This window comes from Mustelus asterias, chromosome 2 (assembly GCF_964213995.1).
Source record: "Mustelus asterias chromosome 2, sMusAst1.hap1.1, whole genome shotgun sequence".
NCBI classification, from domain to species: Eukaryota; Metazoa; Chordata; class Chondrichthyes; order Carcharhiniformes; family Triakidae; genus Mustelus; species Mustelus asterias.
The window spans coordinates 106,314,954-106,330,394 of record NC_135802.1 but is presented as its reverse complement, the minus strand read 5'-3'; the positions used below and the strand labels follow the sequence as shown (position 1 = coordinate 106,330,394).

General features: G+C 41.2%; 1 protein-coding gene across 2 annotated transcripts in view; it reads right to left on the bottom strand.

Moving 5' to 3' along the window:
- jazf1b (JAZF zinc finger 1b) overlaps window positions 1-15,441 on the bottom strand; it is a 253,273-nt gene that overhangs the window by 7,948 nt on the left and 229,884 nt on the right. For both annotated transcript variants that reach the window (XM_078239887.1, XM_078239894.1), the window contains one exon: window positions 5,992-6,161. In XM_078239887.1, the coding sequence (XP_078096013.1) occupies window positions 5,992-6,161 (170 nt within the window). The remainder of the gene's footprint in view (window positions 1-5,991; window positions 6,162-15,441) is intronic.

Below are 15,441 nucleotides of genomic sequence, written 5' to 3'. Positions count from 1 at the left end.
GAAACTATTGGAGAAAATTCTGAAGGAGAGCATCTATCTCCACTTGGAGAGGCAAGGCTTGATCAGGGGTATAAGCATGCCTTCGTCAGAGGGAGGTCATGCCTTATAAATATGATTGAATTCTTTGAGGAGGTGAGGTGTGTAGACTAGGGCAGTGCAGTAGATGTAGTTTATATGGATATCAGCAAAGCCTTTGACAAGGTCCTACATGGGAGACTTGTAAAGAAGGTAAATGCACATGGGATACAGGATTAATTTGATAAAGTGGATTCAAAATTGGCTCAGTTGTAAGCCAACATGTCATTGATGAAGACGAACATCTCGCCAAGGCCATCCCCACACCCCCACTTCTTGCCTTCAAACAACCGCACAACCTCAAACAGACCATTGTCCGCAGCAAACTACCCAGCCTTCAGGAGAACAGTGACCAAGACACCACACAACCCTGCCACAGCAACCTCTGCAAGACGTGCCGGATCATCGACACAGATGCCATCATCTCACGTGAGAACACCATCCACCAGGTACACGGTACATACTCTTGCAACTCGGCCAACGTTGTCTACCTGATACGCTGCAAGAAAGGATGTCCCGAGGCATGGTACATTGGGGAAACTATGCAGACGCTGCGACAACGGATGAATGAACACCGCTCGACAATCACCAGGCAAGACTGTTCTCTTCCTGTTGGGGAGCACTTCAGCGGTCACGGGCATTCGGCCTCTGATATTCGGGTAAGCGTTCTCCAAGGCGGCCTTCGCGACACATGACGGCGCAGAGTTGCTGAGCAGAAACTGATAGCCATGTTCCGCACACACGAGGACGGCCTCAACCGGGATATTGGGTTCATGTCACACTATTTGTAACCCCCACAGTTGCCTGGGCCTGCAGAGTTTCACTGGCTGTCTTGTCTGGAGACAATACACATCTTTCTAGCCTGTCTTGATGCTCTCTCCACTCACGTTGTTTTGTTTCTTAAAGACTTGATTAGTTGTAAGTATTCGCATTCCAACCATTATTCATGTAAATTGAGTTGTGTCTTTATATGCTCTGTTTGTGAACAGAATTCCCACTCACCTGAAGAAGGGGCTTGGAGCTCCGAAAGCTTGTGTGGCTTTTGCTACCAAATAAACCTGTTGGACTTTAACCTGGTGTTGTTAAACTTCTTACTCAGTTGTAAGAGACAGACAGTGATGACAGAAGGCTGCTTTAGTGACTGGAAGCCACTGTCCAGTGGCATACCACAGGGATCTGTGTTGGGTCTCCTATTAGGTCTCATTTATATAAACGACATAGATGACTATGAGGGGGATAGGATTAGTAAGTTTGTGGATGACACAAAGAGTGGCTAGGTGGTTAATAGTGAAGGTGAGTGCCTTGGGCTACAAGAAGATATCAATGGAATGGTCAAATAGGCAGATAAGTGGCAGATGGAATTTAACCCTGAAAAGTGAAGTGATACATTCTGGAAGGAGTAAATTTGACAAGGAAGTACTCAATGAACATGACACTTGTAAGTTCTGTGAAACAAGGGGACCTTGGCGTGTTTGTCCATAGATCTCTGAAGACAGAAGGGTATGTGAATATGGTGGTGAAAAAGGCATATGGGACACTTGCCTTTATCAATCAAGGCGTAGACTACAAAAGCAGGGAAGTCATGTTAGAGTTGTATAGAACTTTGGTGAGGCCACAGCTAGAGTACTATGTGCAATTCTGGTCGTCACATTATCGGAAGGATGTGATTGCACTCGAGGGGGTACAGAGGAGATTCACCAGGATGTTACCTGGGATGGAACATTTAAGTTATGAAGAGAGGTTGGATAGGCTTGGGTTGTTTTTGTTGGCGCAGAAAAGACTGAGGGGGCGACCTGATTGAGGTGTACAAGATTATGAGGGGCATGGACAGAGTGGATAGAGAGCAACTGTTCCCCTTAGTTGAGGGGTCAGTCACAAGGGGAAATAGGTTCAAAGTGAGGGACAGGAGGTTTAGAAGGGGGCGGAGAGGGGAAGTGTGAGGAAAAACCTTTTTATCCAGGTGGTGGTGACAGTCTGGAACACGCTGTCTGGGAGCGTGGTAGAGGCAGATTGCCTCACATCCTTTAAAAAGTACCTGGATGGGTACTTGGGCACATCATCACATTCAGGGCTATGAGCCAAGTGCTGGCAAATGAGATTAGGTGGGAGTTCAGGTGTTTCTTGCTTGTTGGGGCAGACTCGATGGGCTGAAGGGCTTCTTATGCACTGTATGATTCTATGATTAATATAATACCTTCAATTTGGAGAAACGTCGCAAGATGCAACATAACAGAATAAAGAAAACAAAGGGTGCCGAAACCCAAGACTTGGGTGACAAAAAGCTTGGCCGTAGATGTGGGTTGCTCCTTTGAGAGACAGATGATAGGGAGCAGTGTTTGCCGAGAGATTTAAGGAGGGAATTTCAGAGCATGGAGCTTGGTTGACTAAACGATGACTGAAAATGTGATTTGGGATCATGGGCGTGGGTTTGTAGTACTGTAGAGATTGCAGAGGTAGTGAAAGATAAGGCAAAAAAAGATTTTAAAATAAGGATGAGAATTTTAAATTTGAGGCATTGGGGGTCAGGAACTAATGCTAAGTTGGTGAAGAAGAGGCAACTGGAATTTGGTGCAGAATACTGGAACGACTACTGCTAGAGGATCAAAAGAATTCAGTTTGAAGATAGCAAAGGCTACAGTGGCAGATAGACCGAGGTCAAGGAAGAGGTGGACAAATGTTACTGTCATGGAATTGGGTAATTTTTGCGAAATGGTGGATTTTAGGATCAACACAAGGCTGAATAGAGTGCCGCGGTTGTGAAGAGTCTGATATAGCTCAACAAATTAAAATGCCCTCGGGGGATAGATATACTCAAGGGTTCTCCTGTTTGAACACTTAATATACAAAAATGGGTTTTCTGTTGATCTCTGTGAAAGAGAACATTCAGGTTGCTAGACCGTGGCTCGCTGTGCATTAGTTCTGCAAACAATATTATCAAAAATGGTGACAATGGAAACAAAAACTGCTGGAAATACTCAGCAGGTCAGACACCATCTGTGGCGAGGAACAGAGTTAACGTTTCAGGTCACTGATTTTTCACCAGAACTGAAGAAAGTTAGAACTGCTAGAGTTTTTAACCCAGGAGAAGTGGGGAGGAGAGAGGAAGAACCAATGTGCCCAGGCTGAGTTAAAATGTCTATCCTTGCCTGCTGCAGTACTCCAGTGAAGCCCAGTGCAAGCTGGAAAAGCTGTATCTCATCTTCTGGTTAGACAACCCTCAGGACTCAATGTTGAGTTCAGCATCTTTCGATTTTTACCTTTCTCCCCCATCTTCAACACCCTTTTAAAAAAATATCCCATACATGTATTGCCTCAATGCAAACCCACCACTCTCCCACCAGACCATCGGTCTTTTGTCCTTCAAGTTGCTACTTTTTGTTGCAATCTCTTACAGCTCAAACACATTATCCGTCCTTCAGTTCTGACGAATAGTCAAGGGACTCGAAACATTAATTTTGTTTTCTCTCCTAATAGATGCTGCCAGACCTGCTGAATTTTCTAGCATCCTCTGTTCTTGTTTCAGATTCCAGCATCCACAGTATTTTGCTTATTGTACGAAAGAGTAAATGGACTAAGTTCACTTTGAGCCCTACTGTAAAGAAAAGTAGAATGTGGGGCTTTATTATTAATAGAGGTTCCAGTTAAAAGGGAAAGAATGCATTTATTTTCTCTGACTTATTCACTCGATGATGATTATTGGCACAGTCCTGTGGATGCAAAGAGGATAATATGTTGAAATACTGTTGCATGCGTAGTGGATTGACAGAATATTTATATTTTAAAGTGAGAGAGGAGGAGGTAAGAAGAAAGGAGGAGCACAAGTGTCATAGACAGACTGGCTTATAATGATGAGAAGCCTTTACTAACAGGATGTGTTCAGAAAGTAAATCTTGGGCAGTAAAGGGAAACTCCCAAATGTTAGTGTTGCACATAAACAGACAGTGGTACCATGAACGAGGACATCTAATGCAAACGAGAAATTTGTAACAGCTAGGATAGAAAATTGCACAAAATTAGTAGTACACGTCTGGTGAGTTCTACACTCATTTCTACCTTCTGAGAATAAATTGCCACTATTCAGGAATGATGTGGAGATGCCGGCTTTGGACTTTGGTGGGCACAGTAAGAAGTCTCACAACACCAGGTTAAAGTCCAACAGGTTTATTTGGAATCACGAGCTTTTCGAAGCGGTGCTCCTTCCTCACCTGAGCTCGCGATTCCAAATAAACCTGTTGGTGAGACTTCTTAACGTTCAGGAAAATCGTGGGCACATCCCAGTGCTTGATGCGATACGTCTAACTACTCATTTTAAGAATCAAAGTTCCCTATAATACACTTTGTAGTTTCTTCAATTTAACAGCCCGAAGGTATCACAAAACTATACTTTAAATGCAAATTCTGGTTAAAAATGCAAGCAAATAAACCTTATTGGGCTGAATTTCCAGAGGTGAGTAGCAGAGTTGGAAAATTTCCCAGCTTGGGCCAACTACCTTGGAGGAAATGCCAGCAAAGGTGGGATTTTCATTCTGGGAGGGCGTGTGCTAACTGGAGTTGGCACCGGTTGTCCCTGGAAAGATTTTAGAGGCAGCCACAGGGGGCACTAAAGCAAGTTATTTAAAAGGGTCATCCCTGTGTTCTGGAACTTTATCCCAGTTGTAATAATGACAGCAAAACAAAGAACAACCCTCTATACCTCACTTGTCACACCTGTCCAAGACTCTCTATGGACTCTCATACCTTCCATGACAACTTTTGACACTTTCGTGCCCATTTACCCACTATATATACTCAGTACAAAACCAATGCACCCAATAGTAATAGGATGTGAAAAAAACTTTGAGAAGTCATTCGTAACTTTCTACTTCCTCGAACAAAAACTCCTTTCACTGTAGCCCTATAAAAGTATCAATAGCTGAAACTGCAAGCATATGAAACCTCTATCTTATGTAAATAAATACTGTGCAATTAATAGAATAATCAGAGCTGTCAATCAAATAACGTATTCCTGAGGGTGAAGGTGTTTCAGAATAATGGATATCTAAGCTGAGCCAAGAATACATAATGAGGCTTGGCTGAGAGCCCAGACATCCACTAGACTGTTAAAACAGCTGCACCCAAGGAAACATTGCTTGATTGGCAGCTGTTTACATAATGCTTATTTACACAAGCTAATGAAGTTTCAATATTTACAGTTTCAGCTATCGATACTTTAATGGATTTGGATGATTGACACTTTTATAGGATTGTAGTGAAAGTCATTTTTTTTAAGAAAGTTGAAAGTTATGGATGAATATTATAGAATAGGTAAATGGGCAAGGAAGTGGTACACCTTGGTTTGGAAGATATGAGTGGCGATTGGAAGATATGAGTGGCGACTGGAAGAAGGTCGAAGGCCACAGCTTGACATGGAGGATATGAGGAGCCGTGGGGAGAATGGGTACAGGGGCATAACTTGGCATGCATAAGACCTTTTGAAGATACATTCCAAAAGGTTCCCTCATCTAGACTATGGACACCTCTGAGAACCACAGGTCCTTTAATAGGACCTGACTCCATGAAAATTGTGGAGAAGTAGGACATGTTCATCTCTGCAATGGAGCTGGCCAGATTGGGAGTGCAAGGCTCGCGGCCTGATGCAACCTGCACTTTTAACACACTAGTGGAAATTGGGGGGGCATCAGGAATTGTGGAATCAGATCCAGGCCACCATTTCAAACTCCATGGAGTTTTCCTGACTCCATGAAAATCCAGCCCATTGTTGTTGTTGTAATCTAACCTGAAGTAGACCTTTAATGGTGCTAATAAAAAAAACAAGTAATTTTTCCTCACGATATGATACCCTGTAAATTGACGATATAACTGAAATTCAATCTTGTTCAATAGATTTTTAAAATCTGTATTTATCATGTAATGTACCTTGTATCTCTTTTTACATCCAGGAACAGGACAGGCAAATGGTTTTTCTTCTCCTCCATTCATGCACATTGAACTCAGAATAGCTTCTGAACTAATTGCACTTTCTGTGGTCCAAGATTCATCACTGTCTGATTCTTCATAGTCTACCTCTTCTTCATCATATTCACTACCTGAAAGAAAGAGATGGGGAGACATGTTTAAAAACTAAAAGGAAATCAAGTTATTTCATAAAAAACATTTTGATTTTACCACGCTATAAAACAGAGGACCCAAAAATTTAGCATTTTTGATGAACTGCTGCTGTAAATTTATGATGTGGCGATGCCGGCGTTGGACTGGGGTAAAACAGTAAGAGTTTTACCACCACCAGGTTAAAGTCCAACAGGTTTATTTGGTAGCAAATGCCATTAGCTTTCGGAGCTTTCTCTTGAAGGAGCAGCGCTCTGAAAGCTAATGGCATTTGCTACCAAATAAACCTGTTGGACTTTAACCTGGTGTTGTTAAAACTCTTACGCTGTAAATTTAGCCAGCAGTCAGTTGGAATAGGACCCAGTTACGTCGTTATGCCGGTTTTTGATATTAAGCCTCCAGATAGTCGAGTTGAGCTTTCGCCCATACCTTACAACATCACTGATGCAAGAACCACCGAGCTGGAAACTTTGTGCATTGGAAACCTTATGGCCCAGTACATCTTAGGGCACTAGTGTACCTGCCAATTCATCAATTTACATTAGCGATAGAAAAAAAACAGATTCAGAAAAGACTCAACAGTCCATCCAAAAACTAATGTTCCTCAATCATCCACATTTTGAAATATATATCCAATTCTCTTGTAACTTTCCTCACATTCTCTGTCTCCATTGCTTTCCTGAGCAATCTTTTCACCATGTTTAACACACTCTCCCTGAAGTAATTAGACCTAAACTGTCTGTGCATCTTCCTTCTTCTAGGTCTCAAAAAACCCTCCAAGGTTTTACAGTTTATTGCAATCAGGAATTTATCAGGATTTATGTACCTATTTCCTTTAAAATCTTGAATGTTCATACAATATTAATATCAGGCTCATCAATCTCCCCTCAAAGCTCAGATGTCTAAATGAGCTAACAGCTTGGATGCCCTTATCCAAGGTCTGAATATGATGGCTACAAGTGCCATCCAAAACTGCACTCATGATTCCAAATGTGCATTAGCACTTAGTACTGGCTCAATGTCACCTAGATTTGTGTTGCATTCCTAACTGCACACAGTGACAATTGGATTCTGGGATGTGTAATTTGCCACATTCTTGAGTCTCTTTCACTCAGCTCGACAGTGTAACAGCTTTGGGAGAGATATCAGCTCAAATTCCTAGCATCAGAAAGAGCCACCTTGCCTCTTTTTTTGTATTCTTTCATAGGATATGGGCATTGCCGACAAGGTCAGCATTTATTGCCCATCCCGAACTGCCCTTGAGATAGAGGTGGTGAACTATCTTCTTGAGCTTCTATAACCCATGTGATGTTGACACATCCAGAGAGGAAATTCCAGCAATTTGACCCAAAAATGTTTAAGAAATGGCAGTTCCTGTATAGTTCTTGTATTGTCCTAGCTACGTTATGGGTTTTACACAAAAAGAAAAAGATGTGGTTTGCACACGCGGATTCAAACTAACAACACAGATTTCTTGAACAAGTTGCTGCCTGTACAGAGCAGCTGGTTTAGCTCAGTTGGCTCGTGATGCAGAGTGATGCCAACAGCGTGAGTTCAACTCCCATACCAGCTGATGTTATTCATGAAGGCCTGCCTGAGGTGTGGTGGTCCTCAGGTTAAATTATGACAAGTCAGCTCTACCCCCGCAAAGATGGGAGCTGCCTATGGTCATCTGGGACGAAGGAGACTTTAACTTTTTTTTCACCTTTACAGAGCAGAAACTGAAACTAAACAATGCCTGTGAAACACCCCAATGAAATCGCCATCAAATCAGGTGACTGGTTCTTAAAGCAATCATGCAACCACTTAAATATATAACAGTTCCAAGTCAAGATGGTGTAAGATTTGGAGGGGAACTTGCAGGTAATAGTGCTCCCAATGTGACCAATTCCCTTCTCAATGGTAGGGACTGCAGGTTTGGAAGTGCTGTTCAAGGAGATTTGCCAAATTTCTGCAGCGTATCTTGTATAAGGTACAAACTGCTGCCACTGTGAAAGCTCTTAAGGTAGTGTATGGAGTACTCAGCAAGCGATTGCTTTGACCTGGATGGTGTTGAGCTTCTTGAGTTGGCACTCATCCAGACAAATATTCTATTAAAAATTAATAGTTTGGTAATTAATAAAGAATATTAACAGCAATCCTGACAATTGGGCAACGTTATTACTGTAAAGTTAGGGGATTGATCAGCTTTTGCTGTGTGGTCTGATCCTTCAAACAGTCGCATGGAACTTTCAGCTGCTGAAGGACTATCTCCACACTAAGGTGTGCACAATGTCGTCACCAAATTAACTAAGTTTCTACTTTAACAATAACTTCCTGAAACTAAAAACACATTTCATGTTTCCAGATAATTTCCAACTTTTCCATTTGCGAGGCTGACTGAGTAGATTTTCCCTTGGGAGATAGCGACAGACTTTTCTGCTTTCTTTTTAGGTCCAATCACTGCACTGGAGTCCTTTCCTGTGTTCCTGAAGTCAAAACTTACACAACAACAACCTGCAAATATAATGCACGTCAACATGGAAAGAAAAAGTCCAATGGTGCTTAACCATGTAAACAGCAAATGCCTGTGTACACGTTAATGCTATCATGTTCAAATTAAAGAAAAAATGCAAGACATGGCCAGCCATTAACTGAACTCATCATCACTCCTTGTTATACTGGAGCAGAGATAAAATAAAGTTTCTGTGCCAACAATACATCCCACCTTCCAACTCGCAAAGACAGATCCGCACTACCCAATATGGTACCTGTAAGAAAGAAAAGTTGGATTCTTGGTAGCATGCTGTTATTGGCACAAAAAATTTCAATTACTGCCAACAGGAAAACCTGTTATTATCCAGTCAGCCATATCAGGGAGATAAATTATACTCAATGATTTTAACCATCCCTAATTAGGGGAAACAGATTTAGCAACAACTAAAATGGAGTGGCACCATTTCCTGTTCAATTCCTGCAGATTGCCAATTTTATCAAAGTATTCGATTTACAGTACAGGAACAGACCATTTCATCCTGAAATCTATGCTGTGTTTATGCTCCTGATGAGCATCCTCCCACCCTTTTTCATTTAAACCCATTAACATATCCTTCTAACTCTTTCTCCCTTATGTCTCTGTCTTGTTTCTTCTTGAATGCATCTATACCAGCTACTCCTTGTGATAGTAAGTTCCACATTCCAACCACTCTCTTGGCAACAAAATGTCTTCTGAAACCCCTATTGGATTTATTAACGACTATCTTATATTGATGACTTCTAGTACTGGTCTCCCATACAGCTGGTATCTTCTCTACATTTACCCGATCAAACCTTTCATTATTTTAAGAGACCTCTATCTGGTCATCCCTCACTTTTCTTTTCTTGAGATAAGAGCTCCAGCCTGTTCAGTTTTTCTTGATTACGTATGGAGTCTCAGTTCTGATCTAGTAAATCTTTTTTGCACTTTCTCCAGTGCTGCTGGTTTTGACAACGAGGTACCTGCAAAACTCTGATGGGAACTAGATTAATAAATGCAAATAGAGGTTGCATGACAAAGATGAGACCCCAATGATATTTCAAGGTGTTCCCAAGTAGGTGCATGCTGCAGCTATCCTGCCAGGTGAACCAGGAAGATAAAGTCCACCAAGATAAATAAAAAATGACTTTCCTCAGTGGGACCTGCAAAAGCAGGACAGCTGGTTGGGAACATCTGGACCTCTGCTTCCCTGAGCTATACCCTCAACCAGATACAAAGCATTTGGAAGATCACCCTCCTGATCTAAATGGTTTGTGTTTTATTCCACTATAATTATACTGTTGGTTAGTGAATGGTTTGTAAAAGTTTCTTTTTACATACTATTTCCTGTACAGTTTTTTCATTTGCAGTTTTTTTATCCTTAATCCAAACCAGAACTAAATTAGAGAAATAAACAATTTCCTACAACTTAGTTTATTTAATTTCTAAAGTAGCTGCTTCAATTTTTCTTTTTAATAATATATTAAACTATAAACTGCTCCTTTACAGCTTTACTGTAGTTCTGCTGGGATAAAATCTCGTGTAAATACTAATAAAAATCATGTCCTAAGAATGGTTCCTGCTTTGAAGAGTTGTGGCAAGAGTAGTATTGCTTTGATTCATTTGATCACTTGTTAGAGTTACAAGCACTTCATTTCTGGCAAATTACAGGAGCACAAAAGCTGTACTGTTCAGTATTCTGAAATTATAATAAGCCATGACTGTTCAACAGTGGCATAATGTGGGCAATGTGAATGACAGTTAAATGGACTATTGGGAGGTTTGAGTCTTGCTCCCAGGATGTGCATGTCCTGTTTCAGCCATACGAGACATCTGTTAACAACAAACTTCCTGATGAGCACCAGAGGTGCTGCAAAACTGCCCAGGCCTGCTACCAAAGAGCAACAACAGTATTTTGCAAGGGTAATATTACAACAATTTTCTAAATCAACCACCACCTCTCCAGTCCCACTTAATTACAGCTTACAAGCCTGCAAGTTTCACTAAGCCTGATTTGGTGCTGAACCCACACAAGGTCCCATTTTCATTTTGCAGTCTGTGCAAAATGGCTAATTTCATTTATGGGTATTACAATTGGCCTCAAACGTTGCCATCAGGGATGGATAAAATACAGTTTTGATTCATGATCAGTAGTTCCTGCTGAGGTTAATGTATGTTGAATGTGTGCGCATTCTATATTAGGAAATAACAAGAAAAACTCTCACCTGCAGTATACAGAGCTTTGATCATGTAGATCACAAATAGTGGGATGGCACAGAGGAGGCATGAGATTTATTCAGCAGATTAACCGCTGGACTCGTACAGGAGCAGACAGGAGAAAAGCACCTGCATTAGTGGCACTGGAGCACAGCCGAATTCTGTCCTTGTTTGACATTCACATGTGTGCACTCCCGACAGGGATTTTTGGCAAGGAAGCAGGATTGGGAACTGTAGCCTGCTTTCTTTGTCCAACCTACTGTGCTTCAAACTGTTTCTCAGCTATGTCAGTGAAATTCTAGTGCAGCAATCTGATGATAGTACTTGGGCACATTTGGTCAATGCTGGAAGAATTATGAGCATCATTCAGCAGCATATGTAGTAATCATATACGTGCATCAGTGTACCAAATTTAGAAAAATAAACACTACATTGCCAAAAATAAACAGAAAGTCATATAAGTGATTACTTTGGACCTGATTTTCAAGATTGGAAGGGCAACCTGACATTCAGATGTGTTCCAGTTCCCGACCCTGCACCTGAAGAGCATCATTCCCATGACTCTATTTTGTATATGTAAATGTTGGTTGGGCAGGAGATGGGCTCAGTGCCCAATCAGAGGCACCAAGTGCCTGCCTGGTGCCGGTGTCAAAGGCTGCCATTTTGGGGCTATTACTGCCTTATCGAGGAGAGCACGCAGCTCATTGAAAGTGCAAAGTGGCCATGGACACCAAGTCGAGGTACAAAAAAATAGAAGCAAACTTTTGTCTGCCCTGTGCTGACCCCCAAACAACTGTATATTAACACGCATCAGAGTGTTTAGCTTTATGCATAAAAAGGCTGAAAATCTCATTCTAGTCAGGACAGGCCCCTTAATACTTTTTTAAAGGAGCTTAAGAGGCTGTTAATTGACGAAGAGTGGGTTTCCCATCCGCTCTCCATACAGGTTCTTAGAAAATTGCAAGTGCCCAAGAGACAATGGCGCTCAGGAACTCAATTTTCAAATCGCACCCGCGTCTAGTTGATTGTATCAACTTGCCGAAATGGTGCATGGTCTAACAATATTTAACCATTTCCTGAATACTCTGAATCATGGAATAGAATCATAGAATCCCTACAGAGCAGGATGTCGCCATTTGGTCCATCTAGGCTGCACTGATAACAATCCCACCCGAGCCCTATCCCCGTAACCCCACGTATTTACCCTGTTATTCTCCCTGATACTAAGGGTCAATTTAGCATGGCCAATCAACCTAACCCGCACATCTTTGGAGTGTGGGAGGAAACCTGAGCACCCGGAGGAAACCCACAGACGGGGGAGAATGTGCAAACTCCACAGTCACCCGAGGCTGGATTTGAACCCGGTCCCTGGCGCTATGAGCCAGTAGTGCTAACCACTGTGCCGCTTCTAGACAGCTGTGAAAATGAAATATACAATGGAAGAGCTTGCTATCTTTCCAGGATAACTGCAACATGGCAATCTAGAAAGCTAGCTCAAGGATACAGTTTTAACAGAGCTGATACAACCTCAACAAGATGAAAAATCAAGAACAGAACTTCTTCTTTCAGGTTTTCATGTACTTAAACTAGAAATGAATATGCCTTAAGTTAGAAAGCTCACATATGTTCAAAATTGATGTGTGAAAACAGTAGTTACATGGGCTTGGTAACTTAACCTGTATTAATAATCTAACTTTAGCACGAGATGCTGATATGAGGAGATTCAATTATTGGAGACAAAATTGGTCATACATTTTTAGGGGTGTCTGGGAGCATGTCCAGGAGGAATGTTGAACCTTCAATGAAAATTGATTTATTCTAATTGAACATATCTTATACTTTATATCAATAGATTTTTAATGGAAAACAAGGAAAAGCAATGTGAAATTTTGATTTTCAACAGATTTCTTCAAATAAAATAACAGAAAATGTTGGAAAAACTCAGCAGGACTTGCAGCATCTGCGGAGAGAAAACCAGAGAAAATTTTGAGTCCAATATGACTTCTTTGGAACTAGAAGGAAGTAGAAATGGGATGAGTTTAATGCTGTTGAAAAGGGGGCAGCTGGAGCAAACAAGAAAGTTAGGGCCAGTTTCTCTGTTTTTATTTCAGATTTCTAACATCTGCAGTATTTTGCTGTCACTTCTCAAAGTTCTGCCTTAGTAGTCACTTTCCCCACAACCAATAATCATTCATAGACACACTCTCCTAACCCAACCCCCATAGCAATCTTCTCCCCGAAATTCAAACTGTGTATTTTTACCACCCCTGTTTAAACTGATCCACTTTTCCCCCTCTGCTCTTAATTCAATACGGTATTCCATGTTCTATCCAATCCAGTTAAAACTGGGAAATTTCTTCCAACATTCATTCAGGGCCACAGCATTCTCTACTCAGTTGAAGGTGACATTATATCACCTGCACTGCTCTCCAACCCCTACCCAATCTCCTCACTTAAACCTTGCGCTCTGTCTTCTTAGTTCATGCTGGCAGTCTGACAGTCTGCTTCCAGTTCCATCTTTTGCCTCTCTGAGTGGCATACATTCCCATCTCTCTTCACCGTAACCAATTCCCTGTCCTCTTCATTGTTATATATTTCCCTATCCCCTTTACTTCTTTGTTCTCTCTTCCCTTTGTTTCCATTCACTTGCCCTTTCACCATTCATTCTGTACCCCAACAGTCATCGTCAAATCTTCTCATTAATGGAAGGGGTCCACCGGCCACATATCATCGGCTGAAACTTCAGTTGCATGAATTCTTGCTGGGATTCCTTTCATAGAATGTTTACAGCACAGAGAGGCCATTAGGCCCATCATGTGACTGCTGGCTCTCAGAAAAAGCTATACATTCGAGTCCCACTCCTCCTTCAGATCTTTTCTCTTCAGATAATTATCCAATTTCGTTTTGAAAGCCACAATTGTGTCTGCTTCCAGCCCACTCTCAGGCAGTGCACTGTAGATCCTAACCACTCGCTAGCTAAAACGTTTTTCCTTATATTGCCTCTGGTTCTTTTGCCAATCACCTTAAATCAGTGTCCTCTCAACCCTTCTGCCAGAGGGAACAATCTCTCTCTATCTGCTCAGTCTAGACCCCTCATCATTTAGAGCACCTTTACCAATCTTCCATTCTCTAAAGAGAACTCTCACAGCTATGTCAATTTATCTTCAAAACTCTAACCTCTGCAACAGCACCTTCCAAACTCACAATCTCTACCAACTAGAAATACAAGAGCAGCAGATACATGGGAGCACCATGACCTGCAAGTTCCCTTTCAAACAACACACCATTCTGACTTGGAACTATGTTGCTGTTCCTTCACTCTTGCTCGGTCAAGATCATGGAACTCCCACTCTAACATGTGTGTACAAACATGACATGGACTGTGGTGGTTCAATGAGGGGCAATCAGTGGGCAATAAATACTGGCCTTGTCACCGAAGCTTGCATCCCATGAATGATTTAAAAAAATTAACAGGGCCTCTAATGTTGATGTTAGCATGAAATGCCAATTTTTGTCAGGACTATTGGGGTAAGAATAAAATCATTAAACTCATCAGTCACAAAGGAAATATTCCCACCTTCAATCACTGTCAATAAATTGAATCCTGGCAAATGTTTAAAGATAAGTTTACAACAGACAACTATGTATCAAAAGTGAAAGAAACAGCTGTGTTTCAGTGAACGCAACAACTGTATTCACAATACAAAGAAAGTACTACACTATTATTAATTCCATTTTATCTTTTTCTCTCCACTTTTTAATCAGATGAATTGTTGTGTTCACTGATATTAATATTGAGAATATTTAACAGTTTTGCATCCAGTGCCAGCATTATGCACAGTCCAGAAAGGTATAAAAAAACCTGTCAAGAGCATGTCCTTCAACCAGCAGCAGGAAAACCCCTTCCATGGCATCCATTTCTTACCAAAATGCCTGTCACACCACCAAAGGGCTAAAATGTGTAGAGATTTTTCTTCTTTATGTATTTGCATGAGTACAGGTCACAGCATTCATCTCTCATCAGTGGTAGGAGTCCATTAGGATTGAGGGCAAGTAGCTTTCATGTATTCGATATAAATAAAAGCCTATTCATGAGAGTTCCTATGACAATAGACCAGGGATGAATCTCATACCATCTGTCTGGCATAGTTTTATATTCATTTCCCTGTGGAATAACAATACTTGCAGATATAAGATTCTTTTGGGAAAAAGAAGATTCAAATCTGTTCTGTGTTGAAGCTACAACACATTGAAGATTCAATGTTGGTAAACAAAGATGTTCTCCATCTGTTTACACTGCATCATGAAAGGTTGGCTGTCGATCACAGGTGGTAGTTTACTACAAAGACATCATTCCCAAGGCAGTTATACAAAACAAGTAATACAACACACTCATTATTAGCAGTTGTATAGGCCTAATACAAACACATGGAAGGTACATTTGCAATTTTTAAACTGTTTCTTGTAATTTTAAAATGAACAGATTTAAAAAGTATTTCTCAGGCAACTTATGAACTGAGGATTTGGTGGGTAAGGAAGGCAAAGAGAGA